Source organism: Silurus meridionalis, chromosome 17, assembly GCF_014805685.1.
Source record: "Silurus meridionalis isolate SWU-2019-XX chromosome 17, ASM1480568v1, whole genome shotgun sequence".
Classification (NCBI taxonomy): Eukaryota; Metazoa; Chordata; class Actinopteri; order Siluriformes; family Siluridae; genus Silurus; species Silurus meridionalis.
The window spans coordinates 148,386-165,600 of NC_060900.1; the positions used below are offsets into that span (position 1 = coordinate 148,386).

The window sequence follows — 17,215 nt, forward strand, 5'->3', positions numbered from 1 at the left end:
GCCCGGGATGTTTCCAGCACCGCTTTCCACTCTCGCAGCTGGGCATGCTTTGCATGCAGCTCACGAATCTGTTTCTCCAAAGCCTCCATCTCCAACTCCACGGTTTTGCAACTCGAACGAGTCCTCACCTGCGCTCAAAGGCAGACACACAGCCGGCATAGTGCTTATAATCACGAACAGAGTTAAGATACAGAGATATGATAAAGTGAAGAGCAATGAATGTAGTCAACACTAGTGATAGTCAAGTTAACTAACTACAGGCACAAGTCAGGAAGACAAAGACAATTTAGGATTATTAAAAGAGGAAAAAAGGATAGATAAATAGTAAAGTTTGTTTGAAAACGCAGAGAGAAATACAAACACGGAATTCGCGGCAAACAAGTCAAACACAGGAAAAAAGACAGAAATCATGTCTGCCTAATAAACTTCCTAATAGGAGAATCAAAGCTGGAAATCTGGTTAACCAAGAAAAGGAAGCACAGAAGTGAAGGTACAGTAGATCCTGAGGTGATGGTTAAAGCATTAATATCTGCCAGGCTCAGGTTGGAGTTCATTATTTTACACTACACACAATCGGGATGCTTTTGTTCCTGGGCAAAATTTTGTTACATTTTGTTTTTTTACTTTTTTACGCACACACCGGTATATATTCAGCAATTTTACCTTCTCCTTTTACCTATTTATCCATTTAAATATTAATGAAAGTGTCCATCCATCCATCTGTGTATTTATTTATTTATTTATATTTAGCATGTTATCAATAGTTTAGGTACTAAGGAGGAAAGTTAACTAAGGGGAAAAAAGGTGTGAAAGTCCAAGTGTCTCTCACTGGTACAGCAGTCTCCTGCTGTCTCTCTCTGCCTCACAGTGTGTTGTTCATATGGCACACAGATTACAGTGATGCTCATCAGCATCTCAGCACACAGTAATGACCTCACAGCTAATTGTCTCGTCTCACATCGCCTCGTCTCGTCTTACAGCGCCTCATCTCTTTTTTTATTTTAACAAAAAAAAACTTCCATATCACTTCCTTTATCTACATGTTCACCTACATTCGTACTCTAAATCTGACTCTGTGTGAGGTTTATTTCTCTCTGAATTTCCCCAGTTAGTCACAGTGACTCCCGCTGGGGTAAATTACACATTAGGGATAAATGTATACTTTTCTGTGTTTATTAAAAACATAGAAATAAAATACACTTCAATGATGATTCTATATTCGTGTTTATTTGTATTGAGCTTTTAATAATGAACATTGTCTCAGAGCAGCTTTACACAGATAATGTGGAGTTAAAAATGAAGATGTTGTTTATAAGTGTAAGTTTGTCACCGATGAACAAGTCGGTGGAGACTGTGGTGAAGGAAAAACTCCCTTAGATGCAGAAGAAAGAAACCTTGAGAGGAACCAGACTCAAGAGGGAATCTCATCCTCATCTGGGTTCCACCGAATGTCCATTTATTACAGATAAACGATGTTGAGGTGCAGTGATGGAGATCAGAGCAAACTGTAGTCCTGAGTCAGTGTAGTCACTGTTGATGTTAACTACAGTCCAAATCCATCCTCAAAGCTCCCATTGATGAGAAACATCCTGAGCTGCACAGAGTCGCCTCGAATCGAAGAGGACACGATCCAGATGCAGACCAGGATGAAGTGAGCAGATCTGAGGAGAGGACAGGAGCAGGAACAGTGATCACTGGAACCTCCGGAGCACGTTTCACTCGACTCCAGAGAGAGAGAAGGATATGGATTATTGTTGTATAAAAAGTAAAGACACTGTACAGGGTGAAAGTAGGAAGAAGCAGAAGGAAGCACAGACATGAGGATCTCAGGGATAAGAGATGCCACCACACAACCATCAACAAACCTGAGTGAACGTGTGAGAGTGAGGAGATGACAGCATCCAAATATCCCTGTTTACCAAACACTCCATATCCATGATCCCTCCAGATCTGCTCCTTTACCTCACAAACACCTACTGACTAAAGACTCCACTAAATAAATGTGTTCAGCCTCAAATTGAACACTGAGACTGTGTCTGAGTCCTGAACACTGATTGGAAGGTTGTTCCATAACTGTGGGGTTTATAAGAGAAACATCTGCCCCCTGCTGGAGTCTTCATTATTTGAGGTACCAACAAATAGCCTGCACCTTTTGATCTATGTACGCGTGGAGGATCATACTGGTACAGAAGTTCACTCAGATACTGCAGCGTGAAGTGCTTTATACGTCAGTAGTAGTATTTTATAATCAGTGTGAGATGTAATTGGGAGCAGTGTAGATGATTAAAACAGGGCTGATGTGCTCATATTTTCTAGATCTAGTGAGGACTCTTGCTGCTGCATTCTGAACTAACTGAAGCTTCTTTCTGCACTTACTCCAACACCCAGACAGTAAAGCGTTACAGTAGTCTAATCTAGATGTTACAAAAGCATCTACTAGTTTTTCTGCATCCTGTAACGACATCATATTTCTAATTTTAGCAATATTTCTAAGGTGAAAGAAGGCGATCCTGGTGATATTATTCACGTGAGATTTAAAGGAAAGACTCGGGTCAATAATCACACCAAGGTCTTTGACTGCTGTACACACTGAAACAGAAACACCATCCAGAGATGCTACAGAATCAGAAAGTTTACTTCTAGTTGCATGTGATCCTAGTAAAAGTACTTCCGTCTTATCTGAGTTGAGCAGAAGAAAGTTATCAAGCATTCACTGTCTAATGTCCTTTACACACTCCTCAACATTGTTAAGCTGAACTCTCTCATCTGGCTTTGCTGAAATATACAGCTGTGTATCATCAGCATAGCAGTGGAAGTGAATACCATGTTTATGTATAATTTCACCAAGAGGCAGCAGATATAGAAAGAAAAGCAGTGGGCCTAAGACAGATCCTTGTGGAACACCAAACTTTACCTCAGAGAGTGTGGAGAACTCACCATTTACATCAACAAACTGATAGCGATCAGTCAAATAAGACCTGAGCCAGGAGAGAGCTGTTCCCTTTATTCCAACAACGTTCTCAAGTCTAGCAAGCAGGAGATTATGATCAATGGTGTCAAAAGCTGCACTAAGGTCGAGTCGGGCCCCCGGGGGTCTATAAATAATAATGAATGGAATTGACTGACTAGTCCTGCTTTTGGACACTAAATATTTTATGTTGGTGTAAAGAACTTCAAATGTTTTACATTTGTGTTTAGTTTTTTGTGTGACCCTTAGATTATTATTATAAATAGCTGTGACTCCGCCTCTTCTGCCATTTAGACGGGGTTGGTGTATGTAACTATACCCAGGAGGACTCGCTTCATTTAATGCTACATATTCATTCTGTTTAATCCACGTTTCTGTCAAACACATTATATTAATCTCCTGGTCGGGAATAATTTCGTTCATAGTCAGCGCTTTTGACGTGAGAGATCTAATATTCAACAATCCTATTTTTAGATCAGAGGTGCTGCTGTGCATTCGGTCCTATTTAATTGAATGTTAATCAGGTTACTTACAGACTTTCTAAGAATTCCTACATTTTGGTTTCGCTCGGGAGACAGACACAGTCAATATGGTGGATCCCGACTTTGTGCAGCTAGCAGACGATCGGTTTAGCCTGTCTGTCTGCTCTCTGTCCTTGGCTCTGGACAGTCACTGGTTAACTAGTGCTGTTCCTATACTACAAAAAATGAGAGCAGCTCCTTCCTGAGTGGGATGGATATCGTCCCATCCTAACAGGCTGAACAGCCTTGCCCTCAAAATTGCTCCAATTATCTAAGAAGCCCAAATTGTTTTTGGAGCACCATTTGGACATCCAGCAGTTCAGCAACCATAACCTGCTGTAGGCTACATCGCCACATCACATTGGGATGGGGCCAGAGCATATTACTGCATCGGACATTGCCTTCGCTAATTTACACACCTCTATAATATTACTTTTAGTAACCTCGGACTATCAAAGGCATATATCATTAGCTCCTGTGTGAAAAACTATCTTAGAGAACCTGTCTTTCCTAAAAACCTAAGCTGACCTGCTATGTCCGGCGCCCTGGCTCCCGGTATACACCTGACCTGTGCTGCTGGTGCTGATGCCCCTAAAGGTCTCGCTAATTTCATGCACCTCAGAAGAGTCTCCTATAACCAGAGCTCTTTGAGGTTTCTCAGCGGGTGCTTCAATGAGCAAAGCAAACCTGTTGGACACGTGAAGCGGAGAGGAATAGTGCTCCCATGGGCGAGCCTTAGCGTTAGCTTTGGCTTTGCGAGTATGCTGCCAAACTGTCACCCACTCGTCCAGCTGCAAGGGCTCTAATGCCGGAGTCGGGGGAATGCTAACTCCACCTAGGGCATCCAGACTTTCCCCTGCAGAACCTGGACTGCTCTCGCACTCACTACTTCTCTCTAGACTCTGGATGCGCTCCTCTAATCTGATCTTCTCTGTCAAACTAGCTTACACTTATCACAGATAAAATGATTGCTAGCGACGGAGAAAGACTGACTAAGCATGTCACAATTCACACACTGAATGAACTGGATGTTCGCCATAGCAGAGAAATTACGTACCTTAATGTGGTTACTGTAGTGTGTCTTTGTAGTTCTGGTGGGAATGTTCTCCACTCACTGCTTTCAAACAGGGAATAAAGCGCTCTTCCAAAGTGAAACGGGGCCCGACTGAAAGTAGTAAATACAGAAAATTGAAATTCGGGACAAACAAATCAACAACAGGAAACTCAGCTCAACTTTACCACTTCTCTGTCTGTCTCTCTGCCCTGTGTAACACTGACCTGTCTGTCTCCTTGATCTGTGTAACTCTTCCCTGTCTGTCTCCCTGACCTGTCTAACACTGACCTGTCTGTCTCTCTGCAGTGTATAATGCGGTGGGATTGGCGGCGTATGAGCTGTTCGACAGTGTGGATTTTGATCAGTGGTTTAAGAATCAGCTGCTGGTGGAGCTTCAATGTAACGACAGCAGGTGTGTGTGTGTGTGTGTGTGTGTGGGGGGTCTAGGGTTGTGTGTGTGTGTGTGGGGGGTATGGGAGGGTGTTTGTGTGGGTGTAGGGGGTATGGGAGGGTGTTTGTGTCGGTGGGAGGTGTGTATGTGTGGGTGTAGGGAGGGTACGGGAGGGTGTTTGTGTGTGTCCGGGTGTGGGTGGGAGGTGTGTGTGTGTGGGTGTAGGGGGTATGGGAGGTGTGTATGTGGGTGTAGGGGGTATGGGAGGGTGTTTGTGTGGGTCTGGGTGTGGGTGGGAGGGTGTGTGTGTGTGGGGGGTATGGGAGGGTGTTTGTGTGGGTGGGAGGTGTGTATGTGTGGATGTAGGGAGGGTACGGGAGGGTGTTTGTGTCGGTGGGAGGTGTGTGTGTGGGTGTAGGGAGGGTACGGGAGGGTGTTTGTGTGTGTGTGTGTGTGTGGGTGTAGGGGGTATGGGAGGTGTGTATGTGTGGGTGTAGGGGGTATGGGAGGGTGTTTGTGTGGGTCTGGGTGTGGGTGGGAGGTGTGTATGTGTGGTGTAGGGGGTATGGGAGGGTGTTTGTGTGGGTGGGAGGTGTGTATGTGGATGTAGGGAGGGTACGGGAGGGTGTTTGTGTGTGTCCGGTGTGGGTGGGAGGTGTGTATGTGTGGGTGTAGGGGGTATGGGAGGTGTTTGTGTGGGTGTAGGGGGTATGGGAGGGTGTTTGTGTGGGTCTGGGTGTGGGTGGGAGGGGTGTGTATGTGTGGGTGTAGGGGGGGTATGGGAGGGGTGTTTGTGTGGGTCCGGGCCTGGGTGGGAGGGGTTTGTATGTGTGGTTATGTGAAGTGCAACATGTAATGTATGTGATATCAGAGGGTAGGAAGTAATTTCATCATGTATGTGTGTGCGCGCAGGTATAAGGTGATCAGGAGGCGTGTGATCTGGTTGGTCGGTCAGTGGATCTCGGTGAAGTTCAAGGCAGAGTTACGCCCCCTGCTATATGAAATTATCCCTAATCTCCTGCAGGATGACGATCTGGTGGTGAGAACAACACACACACTCTCACATAGACACACATGCACACATTGTTTTTCTCAGCTCCTTGTTCTCCTTTCTTCTCTCAACACTTTTCTCTGTACTCACCTGATTACCTTTCTCTCTCTCTCTCTCTCTCTCTCTCTCTCAGATTAGATACAAATGGGTGAAGGTATATAATTAACACATGCTGTATATGTGTTGTCTGTATTATGATTATTAACTATGATGTATTGTGTGTGTGTGTGTGTGTGTGTGTGTGTGTGTGTGTGTATAAGGTTCGTATTGAGGCGGCGACAACACTGAAGCTCAATATCCTTTGCTGATATGTGTATTGCAGTGTGTGTGTGTGTGTGTGTGTGTGTGTGTGTGTGTGTGTGTGTGTGAACACTTTCTTTAACAACTTCTCACCTGTTGATGATTTTGAGTTCAGAACAGAGCAATTCTTACCGGTATGAACACACACACACACACACACACACACACACACACACACACACACACACACACACACACACACTGCATTACACACACAGATTTCCCCTGTTTATAAGTGTGTGTGAGGTTTATGTGAACACTGTACTCTCTCCTCTCTCCAGTATGTGGAGTCCATCTTCGCTCTGTTGTTCCACTTGTTGCAGCAGGTGATGGAGTGCGACAGTAAGATGCAGATCCTCCACGTTATCTCCTGTGTAATAGAGAGAGTGGGGATGCAGGTGAGTGCGTTGAAGGCGTGTCCCAAACCACACACACTAAATAACACCCCCTAAATTACACACACCCCAAACCACACCCCTAAACCACCGCACACACACACACACACACACACATACACACACACACACACACACACATACACACACACACCCAAAACACCCCTAAACCAACACACACACCCCAAACTACCACATACACACACTCATACCACACCCTAAACCACACACAACCCAAGCCGCACCCCAAACCACACCCATAAGCCACCATACACACACAGCCTAAACCACACATACCCCTAAACCACACGCACACACCCAAAGCCACACACCCCAAACCGCACCCTAAACCGCCACACACCCATAAACCATCATACACACACCCCAAACCACATACTAATAACATCACCTAAACCACACCACCTAAACCATACACATACACCCTAAACCACACCCCTCAACCAGACACACCACCTAACCACACACACCATCTTAACCACACCATTAAACCACACCCCTCAACCACACACACCACCTAACCACACACCATCTAAACCACACCATTAAACCACACCTCAACCACACACCACCTAACCACACACCATCTAACCACACCATCTAAACCACACCATTAAACCACACCCCTCAACCACGTGTATTTGTGTGTGTTTGTGTGTTTGTGTGTGTGTGTGTGTGTGTGTGTGTGTGTGTGTGTGTGTGTGTGTGTGTGTGTGTGTTGTAGATCCGTCCCTACATAGGTTGTTTGGTTCAGTATCTCCCTCTGCTGTGGAAACAATCCGAAGAACACAATATGCTGCGCTGCGCTATCCTTACTACACTCATCCATCTCGTCAAGGTACACACACACACACACACACACACACACACACACACACACTGTGTGTACAGGGAGTGCAGAATTATTAGGCAAGTTGTATTTTTGAGGATTAATTTTATTTGAGGATTTAATTTGAACAACAACCATGTTCTCAATGAACACAAAAAACTCATTAATATCAAAGCTGAATATTTTTGGAAGTAGTTTTTAGTTTTAGCTATTTTAGGGGGATATCTGTGTGTGCAGGTGACTATTACTGTGCATAATTATTAGGCAACTTAACAAAAAACAAATTCATACCCATTTCAATTATTTATTTTTACCAGTGAAACCAATATAACATCTCAACATTCACAAATATACATTTCTGACATTCAAAACCAAACAAAACAAATCAGTGACCAATATAGCCACCTTTCTTTGCAAGGACACTCAAAAGCCTGCCATCCATGGATTCTGTCAGTGTTTTGATCTGTTCACCATCAACATTGCGTGCAGCAGCAACCACAGCCTCCCAGACACTGTTCAGAGGTGTACTGTTTTCCTCCTTGTAAATCGCACATTTGATGATGGACCACAGGTTCTCAATGGGGTTCAGATCAGGTGAACAAGGAGGCCATATCATTAGATTTTCTTCTTTTATACCCTTTCTTGCCAGCCACGCTGTGGAGTACTTGGGCGTGTGTGATGGAGCATTGTCCTGCATGAAAATCATGTTTTTCTTGAAGGATGCAGACTTCTTCCTGTACCACTGCTTGAAGAAGGTGTCTTCCAGAAACTGGCAGTAGGACTGGGAGTTCAGCTTGACTCCATCCTCAACCCGAAAAGGCCCCACAAGCTCATCTTTGATGATACCAGCCCAAACCAGTACTCCACCTCCACCTTGCTGGCGTCTGAGTCGGACTGGAGCTCTCTGCCCTTTACCAATCCAGCCACGGGCCCATCCATCTGGCCCATCAAGACTCACTCTCATTTCATCAGTCCATAAAACCTTAGAAAATCAGTCTTGAGATATTTCTTGGCCCAGTCTTGACGTTTCAGCTTGTGTGTCTTGTTCAGTGGTGGTCGACTTTCTGCCTTTCTTACCTTGGCCATGTCTCTGAGTATTGCACACCTTGTGCTTTTGGGCACTCAGTGATGTTGCAGCTCTGAAATATGGCCAAACTGGTGGCAAGTGGCATCTTGGCAGCTGCACGCTTGACTTTTCTCAGTTCACGGGCAGTTATTTTGCGCCTTGGTTTTTCCACACGCTTCTTGCGACCCTGTCGACTATTTTGAATGAAACGCTTGATTGTTCGATGATCACGCTCAGAAGCTTGGCTATTTTAAGACTGCTGCATCCCTCTGCAATATATCTCACTATTTTTGACTTTTCTGAGCCTGTCAAGTCCTTCTTTTGACCCATTTTGCCAAAGGAAAGGAAGTTGCCTAATAATTATGCACACCTGATATAGGGTGTTGATGTCATTAGACCACACCCCTTCTCATTACAGAGATGCACATCACCTAATATGCTTAATTGGTAGTAGGCTTTCCAGCCTATACAGCTTGGAGTAAGACAACATGCATAACGAGGATGATGTGGTCAAAATACTCATTTGCCTAATAATTCTGCACTCCCTGTATATACTGTATATATATATATATATATATATACACACTCACATACAATATAAACACATACAAACCCATGCACTCACCCACACTCACATTTACACTCTCTCTCACACACTCATACTCGTATCTCACACACATATATACACACACACTGTGTGTGTGAGTGTATTGTGTATGTGTATATGTGTGTATTAATGTGCCGTACCTCCTGTTTCAGGGTTTGGGGGCAGAAAGTAGAAACTTGTATCCATTTCTGCTCCCTGTCATTCAACTGAGTACCGACGTGTCCCAACCACCGCACGTTTACCTGCTGGAGGACGGCCTGGAGCTGTGGTACATACACATACACACACACACACACACACAAACACACACACACACACACACACGTCTTAGACATGCAAGCTTGTGTGTCGTTACTATGGTTACTAAGACCCACACTTACTGTATTAATGTTCTTGTACTTGTATGTGTGTGTGTGTGTGTGTGTGTGTGTGTGCGCAGGCTGGTGACATTAGAGAACAGTCCTGCTTTAACTCCTGAGCTACTCAGAATTTTCCAGAACATGTCAGCATTGCTGGGTGAGGAGCAACACTGCAGCTTCCTCTAATCCTTTTCTTCTCTCTGTTCATCATAGTGTAACTGTCATCATCTTGATAGTTATCATTATCTCTGTGTGTGTGTGTGTGTGTGTGTGTGTGTGTGTGTGTGTGTGTGTGTGTGTCACAGAGATGAGCACAGAGAATGTGCAAAACTGTTTTCAGATCACCAACTCTTACATCTACCTCTCAGCTACCGACTTCCTGCAGGTCAGTCACACACACACACACACACACACACACACACACACACCCTTTCCTCATACAGTGATAAAAGTGTGAAGATTCCATCACATTATCATGACACTACATAGAATATATTTTCTGTGTTAATGACAATGGGGTGTGTGTGTGTGTGTGTGTGTGTGTGTGTGTGTGTGTGTGTGTGTGTGTGTTAGAATTACGGTGAAGGTCTGTGCAGATCTTTCTTTGAATTCCTGAGGGACATTACAGCTGAGGGACAAGTTCAAGTCCTCAAGGTCTGAACACACACACACACACTTAATTACAGATGACTGTAGATGATGAAATATTTGACACATGAATTTAAAGGGTGTTACACTACACCCTGTACACTACACTTCTATACACTACACTCCTGTACACTACACCCTGTACACTACACTCCTATACACTACACTCCTATACACTACACTCCTGTACACTACACCCTGTACACTATACCCTTTACACTACACTACACCCTGTACACTACACTCCTATACACTACACTCCTATACACTACACTCCTGTACACTACACCCTGTACACTATACCCTTTACACTACACTACACCCTATACACTACACCCTGTACACTACACTCCTATACACTACACCCTGTACACTACACTCCTATACACTACACCCTGTACACTACACTCATGAGTCAGTAATACAGCTTCTGTCTCAAATCACACCCTGTACACTACACTTCTATACACTACGCTTCTGTACACTACACCCTGTACACTACACTCCTATATATTACACTCCTGTACACTACACTACACTCTTGTGCACTACACTCCTGTACACTACACTCCTATATATTACACTCCTGTACACTACACTACACTCTTGTGCACTACACTCCTGTACACTACACTACACTCTTGTGCACTACACTCCTGTACACTACACTCCTATATATTACACTCCTGTACACTACACTACACTTGTGCACTACACTCCTGTACACTACACTCCTATATATTACACTCCTGTACACTACACTACACTCCTGTACACTACACTCGGTCGGTGGTGTTTGTGTACGGGGTGTAGGTGTAACTGGTATAGGTGTAGCAGGTGTAGGTGGTGTGGGTGTACCGGGTGTAGCTGGTGTAGGTGTACATGTTGTTGGTCGTGTAGGTGTACCGGGTGTAGGTGTTGTAGGTGTATGTGCTGTAGGTGTACCCAGGTGTAGGTGGTGTACGTGTATGTGGTGTACTTGTTGGTGTAGGTGTAAAATCTTGATGGAGAAAAATCAAGAAATGATAGTATTTTAAGTGTGTGGCTGTGTGTGGCTGTGTGTGGCTGTGTGTGGCTGTAGGTGGTGGAGATTGCACTGAAAGTGAGTCCAGTTCTAGCGTGTCATATGTTCCAGTCTCTTCTGCCTGCTGTGTTTAGAGGAGTGATGGAGGGAGAGGTGAGGTGCAACTACACAACTACACAACATTACACAATTAAACAACTACACATTACACAACTACACACTGAAGAAGAATGCATTGCTCTACACTATGTAACAGTGTTATCGTATGTCTGTTTGTTTTGCTGCAGAATATTTCATAAATATTTCTTTAGGAAGACTGTAACAGGCTGAACTGTGTGTGTGTGTGTGTGTGTGTGTGTGTGTGTGTGTGTGTCCAGAGGTACCCTGTGGTGATGTCGACCTATCTGGGTATAATTGGTCGTGTCCTCCTGCAGAACTCGAGCTTCTTCTCTTCACTGCTCACACAGATGGCCATTGAGTTTAACCAGGAGGTGAAACAAACACACACACACACACACACACACACACACACACACACACACACACACACAAATTTAATTAATTCTTTGCACAAATACTTGTCTATAATTCAGACATTTTATTATTTGTGCAGTTTTGTGTAATTTTGTGTAGCACTTTGTGTCCCTTCCTGCATCTGGCTGAACTGACAATTAAAGTCGCTTGATTTAAATGTAATAAAAAAAGATCTGTGTGTGTTTGTGCGTGTTTGTGCGTGTGCTTGTGCGTGTGCTTGTGCGTGTGCATGTGTGTGTGTGTGTGTGTGTCTGTCAAGTCAAGTTTTTTTCTATTGCGATTTTCACAATGAACATCGTCCCAAAGCAGCTTTACAGAATTATATTAATTATGAGTGATGTTCTTTCTACAGTCTTATACAGTCAGTTGAGATTATGGATCCAGGAGCTACTGAGCAACCTATAAAATAGTGTGTGTGTGTGTGTGTGTGTGTGTGTGTGTGTGTGTGTGTGTAGGTGGAACAGCTGTTGGGGAATCTGGTGGAGATGTGGGTGGACAGGATGGACAACATCACACAGCCTGAGAGGAGAAAACTGTCATCTTTAGCCCTTCTCTCATTATTACCTTCTGATAACATGTCAGTACCTGAAAATCTCACACTCACACACACACACACACACACACACACACACACACACACACACACACACACACACACACACACACACACACACACACACACACACACACACACACACACACACACACACACACACACACACATAACACACACACACACAGGTTAGCTTTATAAATAAACAGGATTTCTCTCCTCTCTCTCCTCTCTCTCTCTCTCTCTCTCTCTCTCTCTCTCTCTCTCTCTCTCTCTCTCTCTCCTCTCTCTCTCTCTCTCTCTCTCTCTCTCCTCTCTCTCTCTCTCTCTCTCTCTCTCTCTCTCTCTCTCTCTCTCTTCTCTCTCTCTCTCTCTCTCTCTCTCTCTCTCTCTCTCTCTCTCTCTCTCTCTCTCTCTCTCTCTCTCTCTCTCTCTCTCTCTCGCTCTCTCTCTCCTTCTCTCTTTCTCTCTCTCTCTCTCGCTCTCTCTCCTTCTCTCTTTCTCCTCCTCTCCTCTCTCTCTCTCTCTCTCCTCTCTCTCTCTCTCTCTCTCTCTCTCTCTCTCTCTCTCTCAGTGTTGTACAGGAAAAGTTCTGTGGGATTGTTAATATATGTGTCGAGTCTCTGCACGATGTGATGACTGAAGAGCCGGAGACAGGGACCTTCAGAGAGTGAGTGTGTGTGTGTGTGTGTGTGTGTGTGTGTGTGTGTGTGTGTGTGTGTGTTGAATCATTCTGTATGACCAATGCCATGTAACATAGAAAACTGATAACACAGTGGAGAGAGAGAGAGAGAGAGAGAGAGAGGGAGAGAGAGGGGAGAGAGAGAGAGAGAGGAGAGGAGAGAGAGGGGAGAGACAGAGAGAGAGAGAGGGAGGGAGGGAGAGAGGAGGAGAGAGTGACTTTTTTTGACTTTTTACAAAACTTTATTTACACAAGTCACATAAAATTCAGGGTGACTTCATAAATAAATAAGTAAATATGTATTAAGAAGGTTATATATTTGAGTAAAACATGAGTAATGAGTTCAGTTGTGGTGTAAAGTTTATTCTCCTTCTGTAACAGAGCACAAAACATTCTCCAACACCACACACATTTAAACACTTCCACATCATTCATACTTCTGTACAAATCACAATCTATTAAACTCTTGATTTGATCAGCGTTTTAACATTCTTGTGTTCTCACAGTCAGTGTTCTGTGTGATCTGGTGTTTCTGGCTCATGTTTATCTCCATCTTCACCTGACCGAGGAGAAAATTAACCAGGTGGCACCTGAACCTGTGTTTCCTAACGTATTTAAAACCAAAAATAAAACACTGAACAGTAAAATCAACATAAAAAGACCTTAAAATGCTCCGTAAAAACACAGTGACTGCAACCTGAAGCAGTGAACAAAAGCATGAAAACTGTTTCTCTCTGTGAACAAAAAGGACAGTCAGGTGTAACATCAGGGTTTAAAACAGAAATAAAAGAGTTCACAGAGATAATACCAGGTAAAATCCTCCACTGGAGGTCGCAGCTCTTTTTGGTAACGGTGGTTTGTACAGTGTCTCCACTCTGGTTTAATGTCAGCATTAAAACCCTGAACACTTCTCCATGGGGGTCCACCCTCCCACTCAGTTCTTCTTATTCAGAACCTTAACACACACTCTGTAGAGCAGCTTCCTGAACACTGAACACTTCTCCATGGTGGTCCACCATACCACTCAGCTTCTTCTTATTTAGAACCTTAACACACCCCCTGTAGAGCAGCTTCCCCGACACTGACCCAAAGTCCATCTCCCCTTTACCCCTGCACTCCAGGAGGGGGTGCTCACACCCGTTCGAGGTTTTTTTTTTTTTTTTAAAGCATTTTTGTGTCTATTAAAAACAAGGCTCTGTCCAGCTCCAGTCCTTCAACTGTGCATAATAATCCACTGGCTGCTGCTCTTCATACTAAGTCTCTGGGTCTAGTGAGGAGCCTCTGGAACTGGGGGCGGAATGCGCAGCTCTGATGGACAGCTGGACCAGCCCGTGCCCTCCTTCCTCTTTCGGCAGATGGAGAACACTCTGAGGAATCCAGTGTAGATTGTCCCAGAAGAAATCCACCAATCAATGGATGTTCTCCAGCAGGTTTGGTGTAGGATCAACGCAGGTTCACTTGTGCCAGAGGGACGACGTGGCGAGGTTGTTGATGACATCTTTGGAACTAACCATTTCCACCTGCTCAGTCTGCCTGTCACATGCTCTACAGAACCTTCCCAGTTTTTAGGTAAAAACACATTGCTCCCCAAGTAGACACCCAAGTATTTAAAACCGCCTCTTTTCCATGCTAAGCCTCCTGGTAGTGAAGGTTGCCCACCTCCCCACTCAACAAAATGGCTTCACTTTTACCCCAGTTGACTTTGGCAGAAGATAAAATCTAAAAGTCCTTTAAAAACGGCAGTTAAAAACTTCGCATCGTCTTGTGTGTTCATCATGACCACCAAGTCATCTGCGTAAGCTGACAAGCATATGGATGCATGAACATGTGGAATATTAAAACCAGAGAGACGACTCCTTAACTTGTTTAAAAAAGGTTCAATCACCAGAGAGTACAACACACCTGACAGTGAACAGCCCTGCCTGATCCCTCTGTACACTCTAAAAGGAGCACATAAACCACCGTTAACCTTCAGTACACTCTCAATCTCACTGTACAGCACCCTGATCATAGCTCTGAAACCAGGGTTGAACCCAAAGCTTTCCAGCACCTTCCACAAGAATTCATGCTCAACCCGGTCAAAAGCCTTTTCCTGGTCTAGGAGAATCAGACCAGTAGCCTGGAGACGTCCAAAATGTCACGAATTAGGTATATGTTGTCAAATATTGACCTGCCAGGCACACAGTGCGTCTGGTCATGGTGAATGATCTGCTCCATCACCTTCGTCAGTCTTGATGCTAATTCTTTTGACAGCAGTTTGTGGTCAGTGCACAGTAGTTAGTAGTGGGCGCCAGTTCTTCAGGTGGCTTAGGTCTATCTTTTTTGGCAGCAGGGTCAGGATGGCTCTCCTGCAGCTCATTGGTAGCTGACCACCTCTGACACTGTCCTGTAGGACCTCCAGCACATCCTGCCCTATTACTGCCCAAAATGCCTTGAAAAACTCCACAGGGAGACCATCTATACCTGGTGCCCGCCTGTTCTTCATGCTCTGGAGAACCTTCTGAAGCTCAGCCAGTGTCAGCTCCCGATCCAACTCCTTGGCCACTGACTCTGTGGGCTTTGGCAGGTCCTTCAGGAAGATCTCCGTTACTAACTGTGCCCCTGAACTCTCACTGCTATACAGCATCGAGTAGAAGCTGACTGTCTGCTGGCGAATTTCAGAAGACACGAGATCCCCTGATTCTGTTCACACAGCATGCATGAATCTTTTCTGTCCATTCTTTTGTTCCAAACTGAAGAATAACTTAGAAGGAGCATCCATCTCAGTAATGCTTTTAAAGCATGAGCGGACCAGCGCCCCCTGTGCTGTAGTGTCCAGCAGGTCGGGCTTTTTTGCTTTTCAGGGCTTCAATATGCCCTCGATTTTCTGTGGCCTCCAAATGCTGGAGTTCCACTATTTCTATCTCCAGAGCTTTCAGAGATCTGGCAATGTCTCTTGTGACATTTAGAGTGTACTGTTGACAGAATTCTTTGATTTGTGCTTTTGTCACATCCCACCACTGCTGTAAGGAGTTAAAAGCTGCTTCTCACGTTTAAAACAATTCCAAAAAAAAAATTAAAGACTCTCTAAAATGAGCATCAAAGTGCGGTGTTAAAATGCCAGTAGCTGCTCTTAGGTTTAATATTCTTTTTACTGATGGTGCACTGATCCATGCAGTGATCTGAGATGCCTACTGGAAAAATAGAACATCTTGTAAAATAACTCAGTTGATGCTTAAAACAATAAAATGGATCTAATCTCGCCAGGGAGATTGTGTTGTCTACACAGTGAGCCCACTGTCTGCACTGCAGTGAGCCTGTACTGTCTCTCTCTTTGATTCCTCCAGATGTCGCAGAGCTCGTGGGTCTTCACCGTCTCCCACAGATGCTTCCGCTTGCATGGTTCCTGTCTGTATTTTCTGCAATTAAAATCCCCGCCCAAAACTAAAAACTCTGCATGCTGCAGTTTAAAATAACATTGTTAAGTTTGTGTAAAAAATAAAAAAAATTCTCTCCACTGCACTGGTGGTGTCCACACAGATAAACACTAAAACCCCATTCTCATCAAAAACATTTACTTTTAAAAGCCCCCAGTTTAAAATGTCTTCTACAGTGTAAGAAACAGGAATAAAATTGCGAGTAAAAAGCAGCAGCACCACTAAGTGACGTGCTGTAGCTTAAAATCACCAACCCGTCCCATTCCTTCACCCAGTCAGCAGTGTTACTGCTGTCGCTGTGGGTCTCCTGCAGCATACAACATCCAACATCCACGCTTCTGTCTCATAAACTCATAAAGCTTTAATCTCCTTTAAATCAAATCAAATCATATCAAATTAAATCAAATTTTATTTGGCACATACATACAGGGTACGACATGCAGTGAAATGCTTTTTACGACGGTCCGGCATGAGGGAATAGGATGGGGAGAATTTTTTTTTTAAATAAACCAAGAAAAAGAAGGCAGATAAATAAAGTATAAAACTATATAAAATATAAAATATATAAAGATATAAGAAAAAAAGTGTATATACAAGGGATGCTTATGGCTGTAAATTAGTAAACAATTTAATGTGGTTGATGTGCGGTGTGGTGAGGTTTAAAGTGTCCCTGTGCGGTGTGGTGTGGTATAAAGTGTCAGTGTGCAGTGTGGTGTGGTATAAAGTGCACGTGTGCGGTGTGGTGAGGTGTAAAGTGTCCGTGTGCGGTGTGGTGTGGTATAAAGTGACAGTGTGCTGT

General features: G+C 44.2%; 1 protein-coding gene and 1 long non-coding RNA gene across 3 annotated transcripts in view; one reads left to right on the forward strand and one right to left on the reverse strand.

Annotated features, from left to right (window-relative positions):
- ipo11 (importin 11) overlaps positions 1–17,215 on the forward strand; it is a 46,882-nt gene that overhangs the window by 23,407 nt on the left and 6,260 nt on the right. For both annotated transcript variants that reach the window (XM_046871127.1, XM_046871126.1), the window contains 14 exons: positions 4,850–4,955; positions 5,847–5,973; positions 6,246–6,279; positions 6,379–6,419; positions 6,567–6,683; positions 7,423–7,536; positions 9,353–9,468; positions 9,640–9,716; positions 9,865–9,944; positions 10,133–10,213; positions 11,289–11,384; positions 11,609–11,722; positions 12,221–12,342; positions 12,893–12,988. In XM_046871127.1, coding sequence (XP_046727083.1) covers positions 4,850–4,955; positions 5,847–5,973; positions 6,246–6,279; positions 6,379–6,419; positions 6,567–6,683; positions 7,423–7,536; positions 9,353–9,468; positions 9,640–9,716; positions 9,865–9,944; positions 10,133–10,213; positions 11,289–11,384; positions 11,609–11,722; positions 12,221–12,342; positions 12,893–12,988 — 1,321 coding nt within the window. The remainder of the gene's footprint in view (positions 1–4,849; positions 4,956–5,846; positions 5,974–6,245; positions 6,280–6,378; positions 6,420–6,566; positions 6,684–7,422; positions 7,537–9,352; positions 9,469–9,639; positions 9,717–9,864; positions 9,945–10,132; positions 10,214–11,288; positions 11,385–11,608; positions 11,723–12,220; positions 12,343–12,892; positions 12,989–17,215) is intronic.
- On the reverse strand, positions 1,528–6,643 carry LOC124399863. The gene is made up of 3 exons (XR_006928286.1): positions 6,551–6,643; positions 4,547–4,654; positions 1,528–1,661 (listed from the first exon to the last, which is right to left on the reverse strand). It is a non-coding gene; the product is annotated as an uncharacterized LOC124399863 (long non-coding RNA).